This window comes from Dipodomys merriami, unplaced genomic scaffold (genome assembly GCF_024711535.1).
Source record: "Dipodomys merriami isolate MVZ:Mamm:240054 unplaced genomic scaffold, mDipMer1.0.p SCAF_12, whole genome shotgun sequence".
Lineage (NCBI taxonomy): Eukaryota > Metazoa > Chordata > Mammalia > Rodentia > Heteromyidae > Dipodomys > Dipodomys merriami.
The window spans coordinates 34,671,392-34,688,373 of NW_027202493.1; the positions used below are offsets into that span (position 1 = coordinate 34,671,392).

The 16,982-nt window shown below is 38.4% G+C and overlaps 1 protein-coding gene across 2 annotated transcripts in view; it reads right to left on the reverse strand.

Moving 5' to 3' along the window:
* Klhl2 (kelch like family member 2) overlaps positions 1 to 16,982 on the reverse strand; it is a 79,319-nt gene that overhangs the window by 11,237 nt on the left and 51,100 nt on the right. For both annotated transcript variants that reach the window (XM_070016525.1, XM_070016526.1), the window contains exons 6-10: positions 13,166 to 13,275; positions 10,234 to 10,350; positions 8,911 to 9,060; positions 3,022 to 3,139; positions 37 to 234 (exon numbers count right to left, since the gene is read on the reverse strand). In XM_070016525.1, the coding sequence (XP_069872626.1) occupies positions 37 to 234; positions 3,022 to 3,139; positions 8,911 to 9,060; positions 10,234 to 10,350; positions 13,166 to 13,275 (693 nt within the window). The remainder of the gene's footprint in view (positions 1 to 36; positions 235 to 3,021; positions 3,140 to 8,910; positions 9,061 to 10,233; positions 10,351 to 13,165; positions 13,276 to 16,982) is intronic.

Sequence of the window (16,982 nt, forward strand, 5' to 3'; positions counted from 1 at the left end):
GAAACAGCAGTGTAGGAAAGATGAAAAGGAAATTACCTGTGCTCCCGTCAAAGCCCCCCACTGCATATAACAGTCCATTTAGCACAGCAGCTCCCAAAGTGCTTCTCCGGTCTCGCATGTTAGCAACACTGGTCCACTGGTCTTTCACAGGGTCGTAGGAATCCACAGTGCGAACTCTTAATGAGCCATTAAAGCCACCAACAGCAAAAACCAGTCCTGCCATATACACCATCCCTGCAGAAAATGCACCATTTGATGATGACTATGCAACCTCATCACTACCACAATCTGAAGATACTTGCAGCTATGACTGGAACATATTACTGGAAGTGTCCTGACTAAAATAGATCCTAAACATACTAGTCATTTGCAAGAATATATAATTCCAAATGCACAATGATACATGTATAGGGAATTTGCTGAAGTACTGTTTATAGTAATGTAACATTAAAAGTAGTTTTGATTTTGGGTCTTATTTTTTTTGGTGGGGGGGGAGGTGGTCCTGGGACTTGAACTCCAGGCCTGGACACTGTCCTAAGCCTTTACCACCTGAGCCACAGCATCGCTCCCAGCTTTTTTTTTTTTTTTTTTTTTTTTGTCGGTCGTGGGGCTTGAACTCTGGGCCTGGGCGCTGTCGCTCAGCTCTTCAGCTCAAGGCAGGCACTCTACCACTTGAGCTACAGCGCCACTTCTGGTTTTCTGGTGGTTTATTGGAGATAGGAGTCTCACGGTCTCTCCTGCCCGGGCTGGCTTTGAACCGCGATCCTCAGATCTCAGCCTCCTGAGTAGCTAGGATTACAGGCGTGAGCCACCAGCGCCCGGCGCTCCCAGCTTTTTATGAGTAGTTTATTGGAGATGCATGGACTTTTCTGCCCAGGCTGGCCTCAAACCACAATCCTCAGATCTCAGCCTCTTGAGTAGGTAGGATTACAGGCGTGAGTCACCAGCTCCTGGCTTAAAAGTAGTTTTAATGTTCAATTGCCAACTAAAGGGCTAGGGATGGAATTCAGTAGTAGAGTATCTGCCTATCAGATAGGAAGCCAAGCGCCTCAAAAACAAAAACTAGCTGTGTGTAGTGGCTCAAATCTGTAATCCTCATTGTAAGGGAGAGACCAGAGGACTATAAAGACCAGCACCCCCCCCCCAAAAAAAAATGAGGGAGGAAAGATAAACAAATGCAATCCTAATATTCAATATATATTATATAATAACTGAACTATAAAACTTGAGGGTAGGGATGGGAGGGAGAAATGGAGAACGATGGAAGAGTTGACAGTGATCAAAATGTTTTGTACTTAACTGACTTATGGAATTGTAAACTCTTTGTCCAACTACTTAATAATTTTTTAATGAATACTAACTTTGAAACAAAGTACCACTTATGATGTCATCATTATTATGATTAAAGTATCTATAAAGGACCCAGATGCCTTTAATCCTAGCTACTCAGGAGGCTGAGATCTGAGGACAGCAGTTTTAAACCAGCCAGGACAAGAAAGTCTGTGAGACTCTTATCTCCAATTATCCACCAGAAAACCAGAAGTGGAGCTGTGACTCAAAGTGTAGAGCACTAGCCATTAGTGAAAAAGCTCAGGGACAGCCCAGGCCCTGATTTCTAGCCCCATGATTAACAATAACAACAACAAAAAATCTGTAAGAAAAAAAAAGAAAGTATTGATGAAAGAAACTATTAATAATCTAAATAAAAGGAAATCGATATTTTATTACATATAAAGCATATCTTAAAGATTAAAAAGTTTGAGACTCCCACTTGACCAATGATTAGTGTGGTAGCTTGCATCTTTAATCTCAGCTACAAGCCTGTTATGTCAGCTATACGCTTTTCATCTCAGCTACTGGGTAAAGCACAAAGGCTGGGTACAGTGGTAGCACCTTCCATCCCTGGGAGGCAAGGAAGCACAAAGAGGAAGATCACAATCCAGGTCAGCCTAAGCATAAAGCAGGACCCTTTATCAAAAATAACCAGCACAAAGGGACTTGTAGAGTAGCTCAGGTGGTAGAATTCCTACCTAGCAAGTATAAGGCTCTGAGTTCAAACCTCTTTCCCACACCTCCCTCTTCCCCCAAACCCCCACAAACAACAGAAACCTAGAATAGTACATCTAAAACAATATAAAGTAGTAGCTAACAATTTTGTGATGTTAGGAATCAAATGCAGAGCCTCATACATGCTAGGCCAATGTTATAACAGAAGCCTCAGACAGCTGGCCACTTTATCTCTTTTTACTTTGGTTATTTTTTAGATACAGTCTTCTACTTTCTTTTCCCTAGTTGGCACAGAACTGCAATCTCCTACCTTCATCCCCCACGTTGCTGGATTGCAAGCATATACTAAGTACTAGCTTGTTCTTTGGGATGGAATCTTACTAACATTTTGGCACTTGCTGGCTTTGAACTTTAACCCATCCACATGGTTAGTAGTCCAACAACTCTACCAGGTCACTGACAGGCTTGGTTTCTACACAACTCTTAAAGATGAAGTAACTCTAGGTATACTGCTATGTAACAATCTTCCAAGATACACTGTAGAAGTTCTACTATTATAGAAGCAATCAGTTCTATTTAGAACTCAGCTCATTACTGGAGACAGAACACTTAAGAGATCTAAGTTTTGGTCCCAGGAAAGCACCTGCACTGGCTTCTTATGATATAGTTTTACTAAATATGGTCAACAAATACTTGCAAAACATGTCTGGGTAAAAGAACTGTGGCTTACAGCTGAGTGAGACTTCTAGAACTAGGGTCTCAAAGCTAAAGATGTCCTCTGTTGATATTTCAGTTGAGGTAGCTAAGCTTCTGCAGCTTAGAGGATCAGAGGGCTATCCCCTCCACCATCAGTGTCTTCAGTGAGCTTTTGGAGACCCTGAATCACTGTTTGACCATGGCTTTCTCAATTAAAGCCTTTGTAACAGACATTTTCCCAAGGAACAAAGTTGAGACCTGAGAAAGATACGTTCAAAGACTGGCAGTAGAGAACAGGCCAGAATGCACTGTGCTTACCTGCCCTACACCTCCTGGAAGGCAGCTCTGCCACCTGATGCCATCGTTCCTCTTTAAAGTCATAGCATTCCACACTTCGGATAGCCTTTGGGGCTTGGCCCCCAACCACCACCATCAACTAGAAGGGCAGAAATGTAAGCACTTGAACCAATAACCATTACATATTCAGAGACTTAATAATGCCCTACAAAGACATCAGTGTGGGGTGTTAGGATGAAGATGGCAGGGTGAGCTAGGGGAGAAAAACCACCTAACCAACGTGTAATAAACATCCACAAGGGGGCACATGTTAGAACTGTGATTCTATAATCTAGCACACTTAAGTCAAAAATAAGGATTTCAGAAACTCAGTTTCTGATCCTTCAAGCAAAAGCAGTCTTTAAGCCAAAAAACAGCAGGCAGTTGGCACCGGCAAGGCTGCAGTGTGTCAGGGGGCTTGCTGGTAATCAGATCTGGGTCTGCTGATGACCAGGCATTAGGCCCCCTATGGTCCAGGAAAACAGAGAAATGAAATTTGTATTACCAGGTAAGTGAGGTGGAAAGGACACTAACAGTAAAAGAAAAATGGAAAAAATAGAAAGAACAAGTAGACAAGAGCACAGATTTCTGGCTGTCAAGGAGGAAACCACCCTTGATGCCCCACAAATAAAACCAGGAAGACAAAGAATGGAGAAGCTATAAATGAATAAATGCACTGCTGAGAATAAATCAGATCTATTGATGTCTTGAATTCAATTCAATAACTCTTTACTAAGTGCCTATCATCTGCATCTGTCCAGAACTGTGGTAGCTAGGTATTATACACAAGAAAATTAAGACATGGTTACTATCTGCCAACAGCTTACAGACCCCAGTGAGAAAATCAGAACGAAGAAGTAGTATGCAATTACATGTGATCCAAAAGCTATTTGATTGCTACATACTAACTGCTATTATTTATCAGATAATGGAAAGGTGCAATAATTCAGTGAAAGCTTCCTGAAATGAGTGAAACTAGTTTTGAGAGACGGATGGAATTTAGAGACCAATATGCTGTCTTGTTGTAAGCCTCCACAGGCACATTCTAACAACAGTGAAAATATACCTATCAAGTCAAGAAAGCACTTAATAATGTCTTCCATGGATAACTATAAAGAATGGTGAAGACTTTGGGGGAAAAAAAAGGTGAGATGATGACAGAAAGGACAGATATTAAAAAGAAACAAAAAATCAAAACAAATAGAATATGAAGTAACTCATACATTCCAATATGGAAGGTCTGCAACCTTGACTAAGGAATGACCTACCTGCATTTAGAACTATAGCAAGATGGGTACAAAGAAAACAATACTCTTGAACCAGGATCAAGTCTCAAGTTTCCAAAAAGAAGCTCATGTTTAATACTTGAACAACAAAGAATCTTAGAGATCCAAAATAAAATAGAACAGAGACCAACCATAGAATTTATTGTAGGTTTGTCATTCTTCTAGTGCTGACTTCAGACAAATAAAATGAAGAGTTAACAAAGAAAATCCTAATGTCCTTGCTTTTCTAGAACCAAAAAGGAGGGGGTGGGAATGTTAAACCTCAAAATTAGTATATATGCACCAAAATCAACCTTGTATGCTGAAAACCTAAAAACTCTACTTACTAGTTACAATATATTATAGCAGTTAAAGATTTATTTTTAAAAAACTGCATAAAAGAACGTATTTTAAATCCTTGATAGGTAACACTGACTTACAGATTATATGATTATCTCAAGCTCTGAAGCTCAAGATTTCTATGCAACAGATCAAAATAAGAATGGAAGAGAAAATGTATTATTCCAAAAGCAACATGTAACCTTTACTCCTCCCAGAAAGAAAAAAATGCAGTGGGAAATTTGGGCTTTAGAAACCAGCAACAGAGGAGACAAGGAGAATGTAGAGTAGCAGGACAAGAAAGCAGGCTAAGAGATAAAGGAGCTGAGCTAAAAAACTAATTTGCAGTATGCAAGAGTTGTTACATGCTGATAGAAATACTACACTACTTATGCAATGAGGGAATAAAATCCTACACAAGCAAAAGTTATATCTAACACTGGTGGAGACAAGAAGCAAGGAGTTAAGTGAATTCAAGTGATCATCTTGAAACGTAGGTCAATTAAACGATGCAGTATTAGTTTAAAATTTCTCCTACAAAATCAAGTTTCCTGGAGTTGGAGGCGTGGCGCAGGTGGTAGATTGCCAACCAATGAATGAAAATGTCAGATATCCAGTTCAAGTCTTGGTCTTAAAAAAAAACAAAAAACAAACTCAAGTTTCCTAATGTGTGTATGTGTTTACATGGGCTTGAATTCAGAGGTTCATCCTCTCACTCAGCTTTGGCAGTCAGGGCTGGCACTCTAGCATTTAAGCTATATTTGCACTTCCAGCTTTTTACTGGTTGGAGACAACAGTCTTGGATTTGTCTGCCTGGGCTGGCTTTGAACCAATACTCTCAGCATCCTGAGTAGCTAAGATTGTAGGTGTAAGCCACTGGTGCACCTAGCAAACATCCTAACCTAACTTTTCAAGTCAAAATCTCAATATATACACAAAAATATGTGTTTCTAAACAAGACAACATTTGTAAATTTGTATTTATTTTTATTTTTTTGCTAGTCTTGGAGTTTGAACTCAGTCAGGGCCTGGGCACTGTCCCCAAGCCTCTCTGTGCTCGAAGTTAGCACTCTACCACTTGAGCCACAGCACCACTTCTGGCTTCACCACTTGAGCCACAGCGCCACTTCTGGCTTCTTCTGTTTATGTGGTACTGAGGAATTGAACCCAGGGCTTCATGCATGATAGGCAAGTACTCTACCACTAAGCCACATTCCTAGCCTAGCATTTGTAAAATTTTTTAAAATGCAGATTCCAGAAAATTGGTTAACCAAATACACTAGCAAAACCTAGATAGTTTCTCATGATTTCCAAATGGCTTACTAATGTCTGAAAATGAATGCAAAATTATACAGGTAATAAGTTCATAAAATGAGAATCTAGTATTAAAAGAACTAAGTTACTGTCATGGCAGAAATATTACCATATCTTACAAGAATCTCTTCAGTACTATAATCATTGCATTCATCATGAATGCAATAAAATTCATAACTGCTATAAAATACATATGCATAAGAAACAGACCTCTACTTTGTTCTCACTTAGTTGTTTGGAATTAATCCTGAATATAGCGACTCTAAAATAATAAAATGGTGCTGTTAAAAAGCTTCCAACACAAGCACCTCTTCAAAAATGTGTGTGGACCAGGTGCGGGTGGCTCACATCTATAATCCTAGCTACTCAGCAGACTGAGATCTGAGGATCACAGTTCAAAGTCTGCCCAGGCAGGAAAGTCTGTGAGACTCATCTCCAATTAACCACCAGAAAAAAATGGAAGTGGCCCTGTGGCTCAAAGTGGCAGAATGCTAGCCTTGATCAAAAAGAACTCAGGGACACTATTCAGACCCCAAGTTCAAGCCCCATAACTGATCAAAAAAAAAAAGAAATATATATGTGTGTGTGTGGACTTATAAACATCAAGAAGAGATCATGAAAGTAGATTATGCAAAAATCAAAGCCATAGTGTTGCTCACTGCGAAGTGTTGCTTCTTGCTATGCATGTCTTCTGCCCCTCCTCCCTAGCCACCTCAAGGAAGCAGGATAGAAGAGAAGTCTCATGGATCTATGTATGTATCACAAAATCCAACTTAAGGAACTGAGAAATCCAAAAGCGTAACATCTTTGGATGGGGTGCATTACACTAGAAAAGTCTAGAAACACTGTAAACTAAACAGACGACCACAGCTTTACCAAATAGAAAATACTTTGAAAATGTTTTCCCAAGTGCTCTCCAGATTAACCAAAGTAATGTGTTTAAAACTTCTACATACTAGAGGAGAGAATTCATTTTCACCCTAAAGGTCTCGCTGTAGCATATCTAAAGATGCCAAAAGAAGAACTATACAAGTTAGCAGGGTTTTTGTTTTTTTTGTTTTTTTTTTTACAAATATGAAATGTTTTTACAAGTATTCAGTATATAAACTGGAAAAAAATTTAGCAAGACTAGCATGAAAAGAAATGGTAACTCTACATTGATGGCCAAGAGTTTGACACTACAAATTGATCTCTGTAAGAAAAAAAAACTGACACCAAACAAGATGGACAAAATAAGAAGTAATGAAAACTTATAAATATGGCTATTTTTAGAAGCAGGTAAAGGAGTATTTGGAAAACATGACATTGAAAATCAGCAGACCTGCTAGCATGCACACTAAGGTTCAGGGAACTAGCTGGTGTACTTACTGAGCCACTTACAATTATTTTTGAAAAATCTTGCAGAACTGAGGAGAGATCAGAACATTTTAAAAAGGCAAATACCAACTTTCAAAATAGAGCAGGTAGTGAATGCCTTGTAACTATCTTTTGTTCTGCGGCAATAATTCTTAGTAAAAACTTAGAGTATTTTGGGCAAAGCACTGTAACTTCTAAGGGGTAATAAAATAATGAGTAACATGCAGAACAGTTTTTTTTTAATTCATGCCATTTTTTTAATCCATTTCACCTGACCAAATGTTACATGTCACATTACTCATTTTTTAATCAGATACTAGACACAATTATGTAGACAGAAGATTTCTCCAAATGGGCTGTGTCTTGGGGTAGATATTTTTACTGAGATGTCACCGAGGATTTTATTGGTGTGTTTTGATTTGCTTCCTTGTCTGAAATAAGGTGTTGCTGTGTAATCTAGGCTGTTCTGGAACCTGAGATCCTACTGCCTTGGCCTGCAAGTGTTGGGATTATTGTTGTATGCCATCATACCAAACTTATAGTCTATTTTAAGTTAAAATGATAAGAAAAGCAAATAACTAACAATGGCAAAAACTGCAGTTAGCTCTAATTTGAGAACTAATGTTAACCCTGGGCTAAAAAACAACAAACAACACCAATTTAGATGTGAAGCAATTAAACACGTGGACTCTGGAAATAAAAGGTGGGAGAACAGCAAATAAATGCACTGAGGTGAATGAATATCAAGACATACTTGAGTGGAAAAGATAAAATAAAACTAAAGGTGATATAAGGATAACGAATTCTTCTTAATCTAGCATTGCTCCAAACATATGAGTTAAAAGGAAAGGCATTAAAAAAAAAAAAAAAGCTTAACACTATGGATCATTCTGTTTAGACTACACACAAAGTGGAACTTTAAGAGTTGGTCTATAAGATGCAAACAGAGTAGACAGAATTGCAAACAGGGGGACAGAAATGGTGGGTTATATTGTAAGAAAAATTAAATGAGTAAATCATGAATGACCACAATTAAAAACATGGAGAACTTATGCACAAGACAATGTGTACACTGGAGCTATGGGAAGACATCTGGAAAATCTAAGCTGGATGGCTACATATGAAATGTGGGAAACCATCAAACAGTATTGGTGGATAGGAAACAGAGGAACTGAAGATGCTATCTTATCCTTAAATCTAATATGTAAGTCTATGAAACTACCAAGTTTTCAGATACATGACTACCTTGTTTACAGAGAAATCTTTCTAACAATCTGACTTCCCTCTTCTGACTATAGCTACTGCTTTCTACTATACCTAGAGCTTTAAAATTCAGAAGGGGAAAAACAAAACAAAATAGGTAATTTCCACTCCAAAAAGTGATATCATGCAGTATATAAAAATTAAATAACAATTCCCACCCTTAACCCATAAAATCAGTGAGAGGGACGGAATCAAACACTCTACAGTGCATTCTTAAGCATATTTTCTCTTGCAAACTACAACAATGAAACATGGGAAGTCAGATGATCAAAAATATTATCAGCTCACTGTAAGCCTCCAGAGAAGTTCTAACAAGTACGAACAATAGATCCTACTTTGGGAAGGTTCATGGGTGTCCTCAGTCGAGTTCGGACGCTTTTCATTAATATCCGCTGTTCTGTTGGTAGCAAATGATACTTCATAGCTTCAATGAGGTAATCTTTGCAAGCACTGCTATTCTTGACCAAAGTTTCCTCTTCAACCCTCTGCAAGAAAAGAGCAGACACATATCATGAGGGGCAGCTATTTCATGATAAAACTTCCAAAGAAACACAAGTTAAAAAAAAAAAAAAAGGGAAAAAAAGCAATAACTATCCTCTCTAGATCAGTCTCTGTATCTCTGCTCAAGTATCTGGTATACAGAGAAAAACAAGTAAGTAACAAAGACAGCTGCAATGAAAGTTATACACTCTTCAATGTCAGCTAAAGAAAATGATGAACTCTTTACATGGTTATATTCATCTTGGCCTGATCTTTAAACATCAAGTCAAATAGATTTTTAAAAAGAAAAAAAATTAGGTGACAAGTTTTTCAAACAGGTTCAGCAGTATTAATAAGTTAATGATACTTTTTACAAACACAAGAGGTCAAATGAAATATCTGGAAAAAAACGTAAAAACAAAACAAAAATCCTCAGAAACATCACAAATAAATTTTGTCCTGGCTATGCGTAAAATCCTATACAGGACAGGGGTTTTGGGTTCTTTATTTTAATACCAGATAACCAAAATAGATCACATCAGATAACAAGGCTTCAGGGAACCCAAAATACACAGATCCAATCTTTTAATAAAGAAATGTGTCTTTGGATGGTTTCAGTTACAAAAATAATGTTGTATGTTCCTAAAAGGATCGATAGTTTAAAAAAGGAAAGAAAAATTTAAATACTTCAGGGACTAGTAAGAATCTTTTAGTCTTATTTATTTCAAATAACCTGTTTTCCTTCAGCTTAGAAACAAAGAAACCACATACATGTCACTGTGAAATTATGAAGTAGGATTAAATAGTATTTGGGTCATATCTCGAAATTCCATTCCTGCTGGGGAATCAGAAGAGGCTATCAAAAGAAAAGAGCAAAGAAGATGTAAAGCAGTAATACTGAGCCACAGGCACATTTATTCACATGTTCTTAAATTACGACCTCAAAAAGCTCTACTCTACTTGTTTATCCAAACCAGAGCTGTTCTAAGAACAGGGAATGGTCTAAAAAAGGCAGCAGCTACCAAGATGGCATGCGCCTTTACTGTCCTCTTTCCTGTATTTCAGGGAACTTTATTCTGGAGTTCTTATCACTGTGGGGGCGGGAGGGATGGGACTAGTCATCATTAGGTCAATGATACGACACTACGCATACTCGTAAGTTTTGCATGTGCATGTACCTGAACTAAATACTCCCGGGGAAGCAAAGGTAACCGCACGTGTTCCATCAGCCGAGCCATAAACTCCTGCCTCACATCCTTGTCATGGTTCACCCAAGCTATGACAGCTTCAAACACCTTGGGAAAATATGGAGAAAGGAAGACTTGTACATACAAGGCATGTATATAAAATACTTTATTAGCATTCAGTAGGTCATTTCCACACATACATGAAATGTATCCCAATCAAACTCATTTGATACACATAATATTTGCATTTTATATACAACACTTGCAAAGACATCCGAGTTTATCCATGGTTCAAATTTTTTTTCAAAATCCTGATGTGTGATGAATGAACACATTCTTTCCACTTTTTTCTTTCGCCTTTTAATATATGGAATTTAGCAAGTACTTAAAAAGTACTCTTTGGTATTTACTAAGCATTTTATGAGGCATATTATCTAGGCTTCCTTGTCTTGAGGAGCAGCTATGATATGGTGACACATATCATATTTCACTAGTTGTAAGCTTACCAAATTAAGTTCTACTTACATAGATTTGAACCTCAAGTTCCTTTAGAACAAAGTACCCAAAATAAGTAAAGCAATATTATCCTGCAATGAAAATCACGTGCCACTAGAAGTAACTTTTACCTTTTTGGGGGGTTTATACCCAAATGTCAGACCACAGAATTATAAACCCCAGGGCTAATAGAATAGGTTGATACCACTCAGACATATAATAGAATATACAATATCATGTTTTGAACTTTTTTACAAACTAAACAGGAAAAGCATACTATTCAAATGTACTTCTAAAACTAATAAGCTAATATGGAGACAGTGTTTTCCTATATAATCTCCTCTAGAATGATGAGTGAACTATCTGAGATTATCAGGTAACTGTAGAAAAATGTATGACCATATGCAAATGTTTGAATACTAGAAAATAGGTTATTTTGATATAATAAAAGAGCAGTATACATTACAATGAACATCCTTCTCAAATTCACTGTCAACAGTATTTACTAAGTATTTCTATGTGTGAGGTGCTAGAAATAAAGAGAACAAGGTAGTTTATTTTCTGCTAATTCTATCTACAGCTTCTCAGTTTTCTCTTCTCCCTGGCCCTGCTTCTACCTTCCCTCACCACATTGTCTGGCCTACTGACATGACTTCAATATCCTCCTACCAGACCCTCACTCTATTTTAGGCTCCTTATAACCACCATGCTATGGAAATTCAAGCAAGTTACAGAAAAGAAAGAGAAAAGAAAGGGATATGGAACCCCTCACCCCCAAAAGGAAGACAAGTGTACTCTAGGCACACAAGATACCACATAAAGAAGAAATGAAGCCTCTTGTCTACAGCTGCAGTAGAACCATGCAGGTATCTGCAGACATTTGGACCACCAGGCTGACACCTCAGACATTGGAGGTGTCCCTGTTGTGCCTTATATGAAATATAATAGACATAATAAGATGGCTACTGCTTATGCCACATTTGGGGAGGCTTGTCAGGCAGCAGCAATAAAGCAAAATGGCCTTCGTGATATTTCTTTAATGCAGGTCTCATGGTATTTTCTCTTGATAAAACCCCTGAGAGACTCTTCATCACTACAATAAAGTTAATGTTCTTTAACATAGCCAAGAAAATATGCCATCTTCTTATTTCATTTCCTATCACCCTCCTAAACGTATTCTAAACTCCAACTGAAATAAACTGCAATTATGAAATTATTCTGTTCATGCCTGTTTGTATTTGTATATTCTATTCCATCCCCCTGGAATGTTCTTCTCATTCCCACCTATCCCTATTTCTCTGGCAAACTCAAACATGCCATTCTTGTTTTCTTTTTGGTATGGTATTTGGAATTGAGAATGAATGAAGGCCCTGTACTTGCTAGGCAAGTGCTCTGTGACAGAGATACATCTCCAGCTCCAAACCAAGCTGAATGCTAATCCTCATTCCCATCCCAAGAAAAATCAAATGTTCCATTAATATCCTGACAGCATTTATTTACTCCACTAGTTGCCTTATCAGTCTATACGTAAAGAAAACGATTTCATTTCACACATTGGACTGAAAATCAGTGTCAATGGCAGACACTCAGTATGTGTCTATTAAATGAGAACAGTAATACAATCCTCTGTATTTGTAGCATGCTAAGGTTATACACATCAGTTTTAAACGTCTTCTCCTATTGCAGGAGTATGATGTAAGTATGTCTTTTTATCCCACGTGGGATGACTGTCCTGAGAGAGAAGAATGCTTCTAACTTTAAATGCAAAATACATGAAAAGAAAAACTCCTTCCATTTCCTTTAAGCATGTTTTCAGAAGCTTTTCTGCCTCAACTCCCATGTGCCAACCAACCACAAGCCCCCCAAGGAAAAGAAACAAAGAATGGCTCACTAAAAGAAGAAGCTTCTCTCCAGCTATATGAAAGGTGCTGCATCCAGAGGAAGGGAGGAGGGAGGGAGAGCAGGAAGATGTGCTGGTAAGGATGAGGTTTAAGTTGCAGGAAACCAAACTCAAGGAAGGAGACAATCAAGGGTGTTCAATCAAAAACTAGCCGAAACTCTGTCCCTGGGAAATTTCTTTCAATTCAAACCGTGGTAAAATCACTTTAGTAGAAATACGGAGTTTGGACCACAATCCTTACAGTTATATGGCTGCACAAAGACACATTTTCCCCAAAAGGTAGTTATTTTAGATAGCTTAATGTGTTCAAGCTATTGCTGTGATATCAAGAACAAAATTCTAATGTCCAATCATTTAGGGAAGCTTCTAAGAAGTGATTTGCATAGTGAAGTCAACAACTTCTATATCAAAGATTATTGGCTATCACTCCTCACCTACAGTAACAAATTTATTAAATAAAAAGAAATAAAGACAGGAAACTTTCTTATACTGGGTCACTATACATCAGGAAAAGAAAAATATACATACCTTCTCTTCTGAGGAAATGGTAAGCTTGTCACTTGAGATTAAGCTGCACACTTGTTCGATGCCAAGGTTGAGAAATTCTTCACTAACTACAACATCTGCAAAATGTTGCTCTGTTTGAGAATTAAAAGGGAAAGTTATTAACAAAGATGTTAACATTTCACACCATGTTTCTACTGTGGTTTTTTTTTCCCCTAGTTTTTTAAGTCAGGGTCTCATTATTTAGCCCAGACTGCCTAGAACTCACAATGTCACCCAGGCTGGGCTTCAACTGGACAATCCTCCTGCTTCAGCCTCCCGAGTGCTAGGATTACCACTTGCCCTGTTGTGCTTGGTTTTTTTTTTTTTAAATTTTATTTTATTTGTGAACATACTGTACAGAGGGGTTACAATTACATGGGCAGGATAATGCATACATTTCTTACCAAGCATTGCAGCCTCCTCCTTTGTTTACCCTCCACACCGTTGTGCTTGGTTTAAGAAATGTTTCTTAACCTAACCCAAGAGTGGAAAAACCCAACCGCACTTCCTGTGGGTAAGAACTAACCTCGACAAACCCAGAGATCCTTCAGGAAGTAATCTTGCTGGATTTGGGGTTTGGTTTGTTTTTGTGGCAGTCTTGGGAGTTTGAACTCAAGGACTTACGCTTGCTGGGCAGATCACTACATGCCCAGCTGTACTCTGTTTGCAATGCAGTGGAACAGCAGCCCAGCTAAGAAGGCTGCCCTGATGGAAACTCACTTTAGTGGAATCACCCCTGCTCTATATGGCACGTTTTAGAGACCAAATAGCCCTTCCATGGTGAGGACACTATCAGTACTAAAATGTGTACAACTGGGCTTGTAAGCGTGGTTCAGGTGGCAGGGTACCTGCCAATTAGTGTAAACACTGAGTCCTGATCTCAGATTAAAAAAATATGTATAACTTTTGGATCACATAATTCATAAAAGTATATGGTGTCACATAACCACATACTTGAATGTGTTACATAAAACATTAGAAGCCCATAGAACATCACAAAGTAGGGAAGAAAATTCTGCTTTATGTGAAAACCATACAAATGATTTTTCTTTCTTGCGATTGTTTCTAACATATTTATAAGATGATTTCTTTGTTGCTTTGTATGTCCCTCCCTCACGGTATAACCCCTGTCTTCACTGTATTCGATGCTGGTATAATTGGGGAGGGGAAGGGGAAAAAACAAATTGTTTAAATAGGGATCAAGGTGGACCCATTGCAACAATGAGATGTACAAGACGTTATGTTGAAAAATGAACTTTACAACTTTGGTGCGGGGGGGGGGGCAGTGCCGTGGGGAGATGAGAAGGGATGGTAAGGGTAAACAAAGGAACAAAGGAGGAGGCAACAATGCTTGATAAGAAATCATGGCTAACATGCAGAAAACTAAAAGTGGACCCCAGCCTATCACCATGCACCAACATCAACTCAAAATGGATTAAAGACCTTAACATTAAACCTGAATCTCTGAAACTACTGCAGGACAGAGTAGGAGAGACACTTGAACTAATAGGCACAGGAAGGAACTTCCTGAACAGAGTCCCAGGGTCACAACAAATTGGAGAGAGACTCGACAAATGGGACTACCTTAAAATAAAAAGCTTCTGCACAGATAAAGCTATCGCAACCAAGCTAGAAAGACAACCAACTAATTGGGAAAAAATATTTACCAGCAATATATCAGACAAGGGGTTAACATCCTGTATATACAGGGAACTCAAGAAACTAATCCCTCCCAAACCCAACACACCAATTACTAAATGGGCAAGGGAACTAAAGAGGGACTTCTCAAATGAAGAAATAAAAATGGCAAAGAAACACATGAGGAAATGTTCATCATCCCTGGTGGTGAAGGAAATGCAAATAAAGACAACCCTGAGATACCACCTTACCCCAGTCAGAATGTCCCACATCCACAAATCAGCCAACGACAAATGCTGGAGGGGATGTGGAGAACGAGGAACGCTATTACACTGCTGGTGGGAATGTACACTCATACAACCACTTTGGAAAGCAGTCTGGAGGGTCCTTAGAAAGCTAAAGATTGACCTCCCTTACGACCCAGTCATACCACTTCTAGGCATCTACCCTGAACAACAGGAACCAATATACAAGGACACGTGCACCTCCATGTTTATTGCAGCACTGTTCGCAATAGCTAGGATATGGAAACAACCTAGATGCCCCACCACAGATGAATGGATCCAAAAATTGTGGTATCTATACACAATGGAATATTATGCAGCCATTAGAAATGACAAAATAATGGCATTTGCAGGGAAATGGATGGAGCTAGAAGGAATCATGTTGAGCGAGGTAAGCCAAGAACGAAGAGACAAACAGTACATGGTTTCCCTGATAAGTGGATGTTGAATCCAAAATGTTAGGTGATATGACAAAACTAACAGGACTTAAGAAACAAAGAACTCCCACTCATCTGGTTGAACCACTACTAAATATCCCCATGCTGCTGATCACATATATGGTATATAACATATGAGCACCGTTATATATTACAGACTGTGATAGACAATTTGCTCCAGGAAAGTTAGAATGAACTTGTGACTTTAAATCAGCATCATTATTCCACAATACTGTGAATTTCCGGAAATTAAGTAATCACTTAATCACAATCAAAAAAAAAAAAAAGAACCTTGGGGAAGGGAGGGAGGGAGGGGATGGTAGGGGGAAAACAATGGAGGGGGTAACAATGTTCAAGAGGAAGTGTACTCATTACCTCACTCATGTAACTGTAACCCTCTGTATAGTATCTTTACAATAAAAAAATTAAAAAAAAAAATCATGGCTAGGAAGGTAGCTCAGTGGTAGAGTGCTTGACTTGCATGCATAAGGCCCTGGGTTCGATTCCTCAGCACCACATAAGCAGAAAAAGCTGAAAGTGGCACTGTGGCTCAAGTGGTAGGAGCTGAAGAGCTGAGGAACAGTGCCCAGGCACAGAGTTCAGGCCCCATGACCGGACCCCCCCCCAAAAAAAAAGGAGATATACTCATAACCTTGCTTATGTAATTGTAACCCCTCTGTACAGTATTTTCACAATTAAAACATATTTTAAATGTTGGCCAACTAAATACATAACCAACAGCTTTAAGAAAAAATGCTGGCTTATTATACAGATGATTCTGAATTCTAAAAAGTACTTTATTTGGAGATAAAAATTATATAGCTGTATATCTCAACTCCTTCCCTGAAACTAGTAAAATGAGTAATTCTTAAAAACAAAACTCTTTCCTTGATATCCCAAGTATGTCCACTCTTCCAAAAGATGGGGAAAACTCTATTAATACAGTTATTTTAAAACTTACAAAGAGCCAAGCACCAGTGTCTCATGTCTATAATCCTAGCTACTAAGAAGGCTAGGATCTAAGATTCAAGCTTTGAATCTAGTCTGGGCAGGAAAGAGCATGAATTTCTTATTGCCAATTAGCCCCCAAAAGCCAGAAGTAGAGCTATAGCTCAAGTGACAGAGCTCTAGCCTTGGGCAAAGAATAGTGCCCAGGCCTTGAGTTCAAGATCATGTACTGGCACCAAAAACAAAAACAGAAATACACAAAAAAGAAGAAATCATTTACAAAAATAGCCTTTCCTATAAACGTATCTCTAACTCATAAAGGATAGGCTTTGTAATCAGACACCAGATATTTGAATTCAATTTCTGCCACATGTTAGCTTATCCAACATTGATCAAGTATGTAATTTCTCTAAAGCTTAGCTTCCACATCAGTAGAAGATAATAAAAGTATCTTAGATAATAAGATTGCTTTAACAGGAAGCAGGAAGTGGA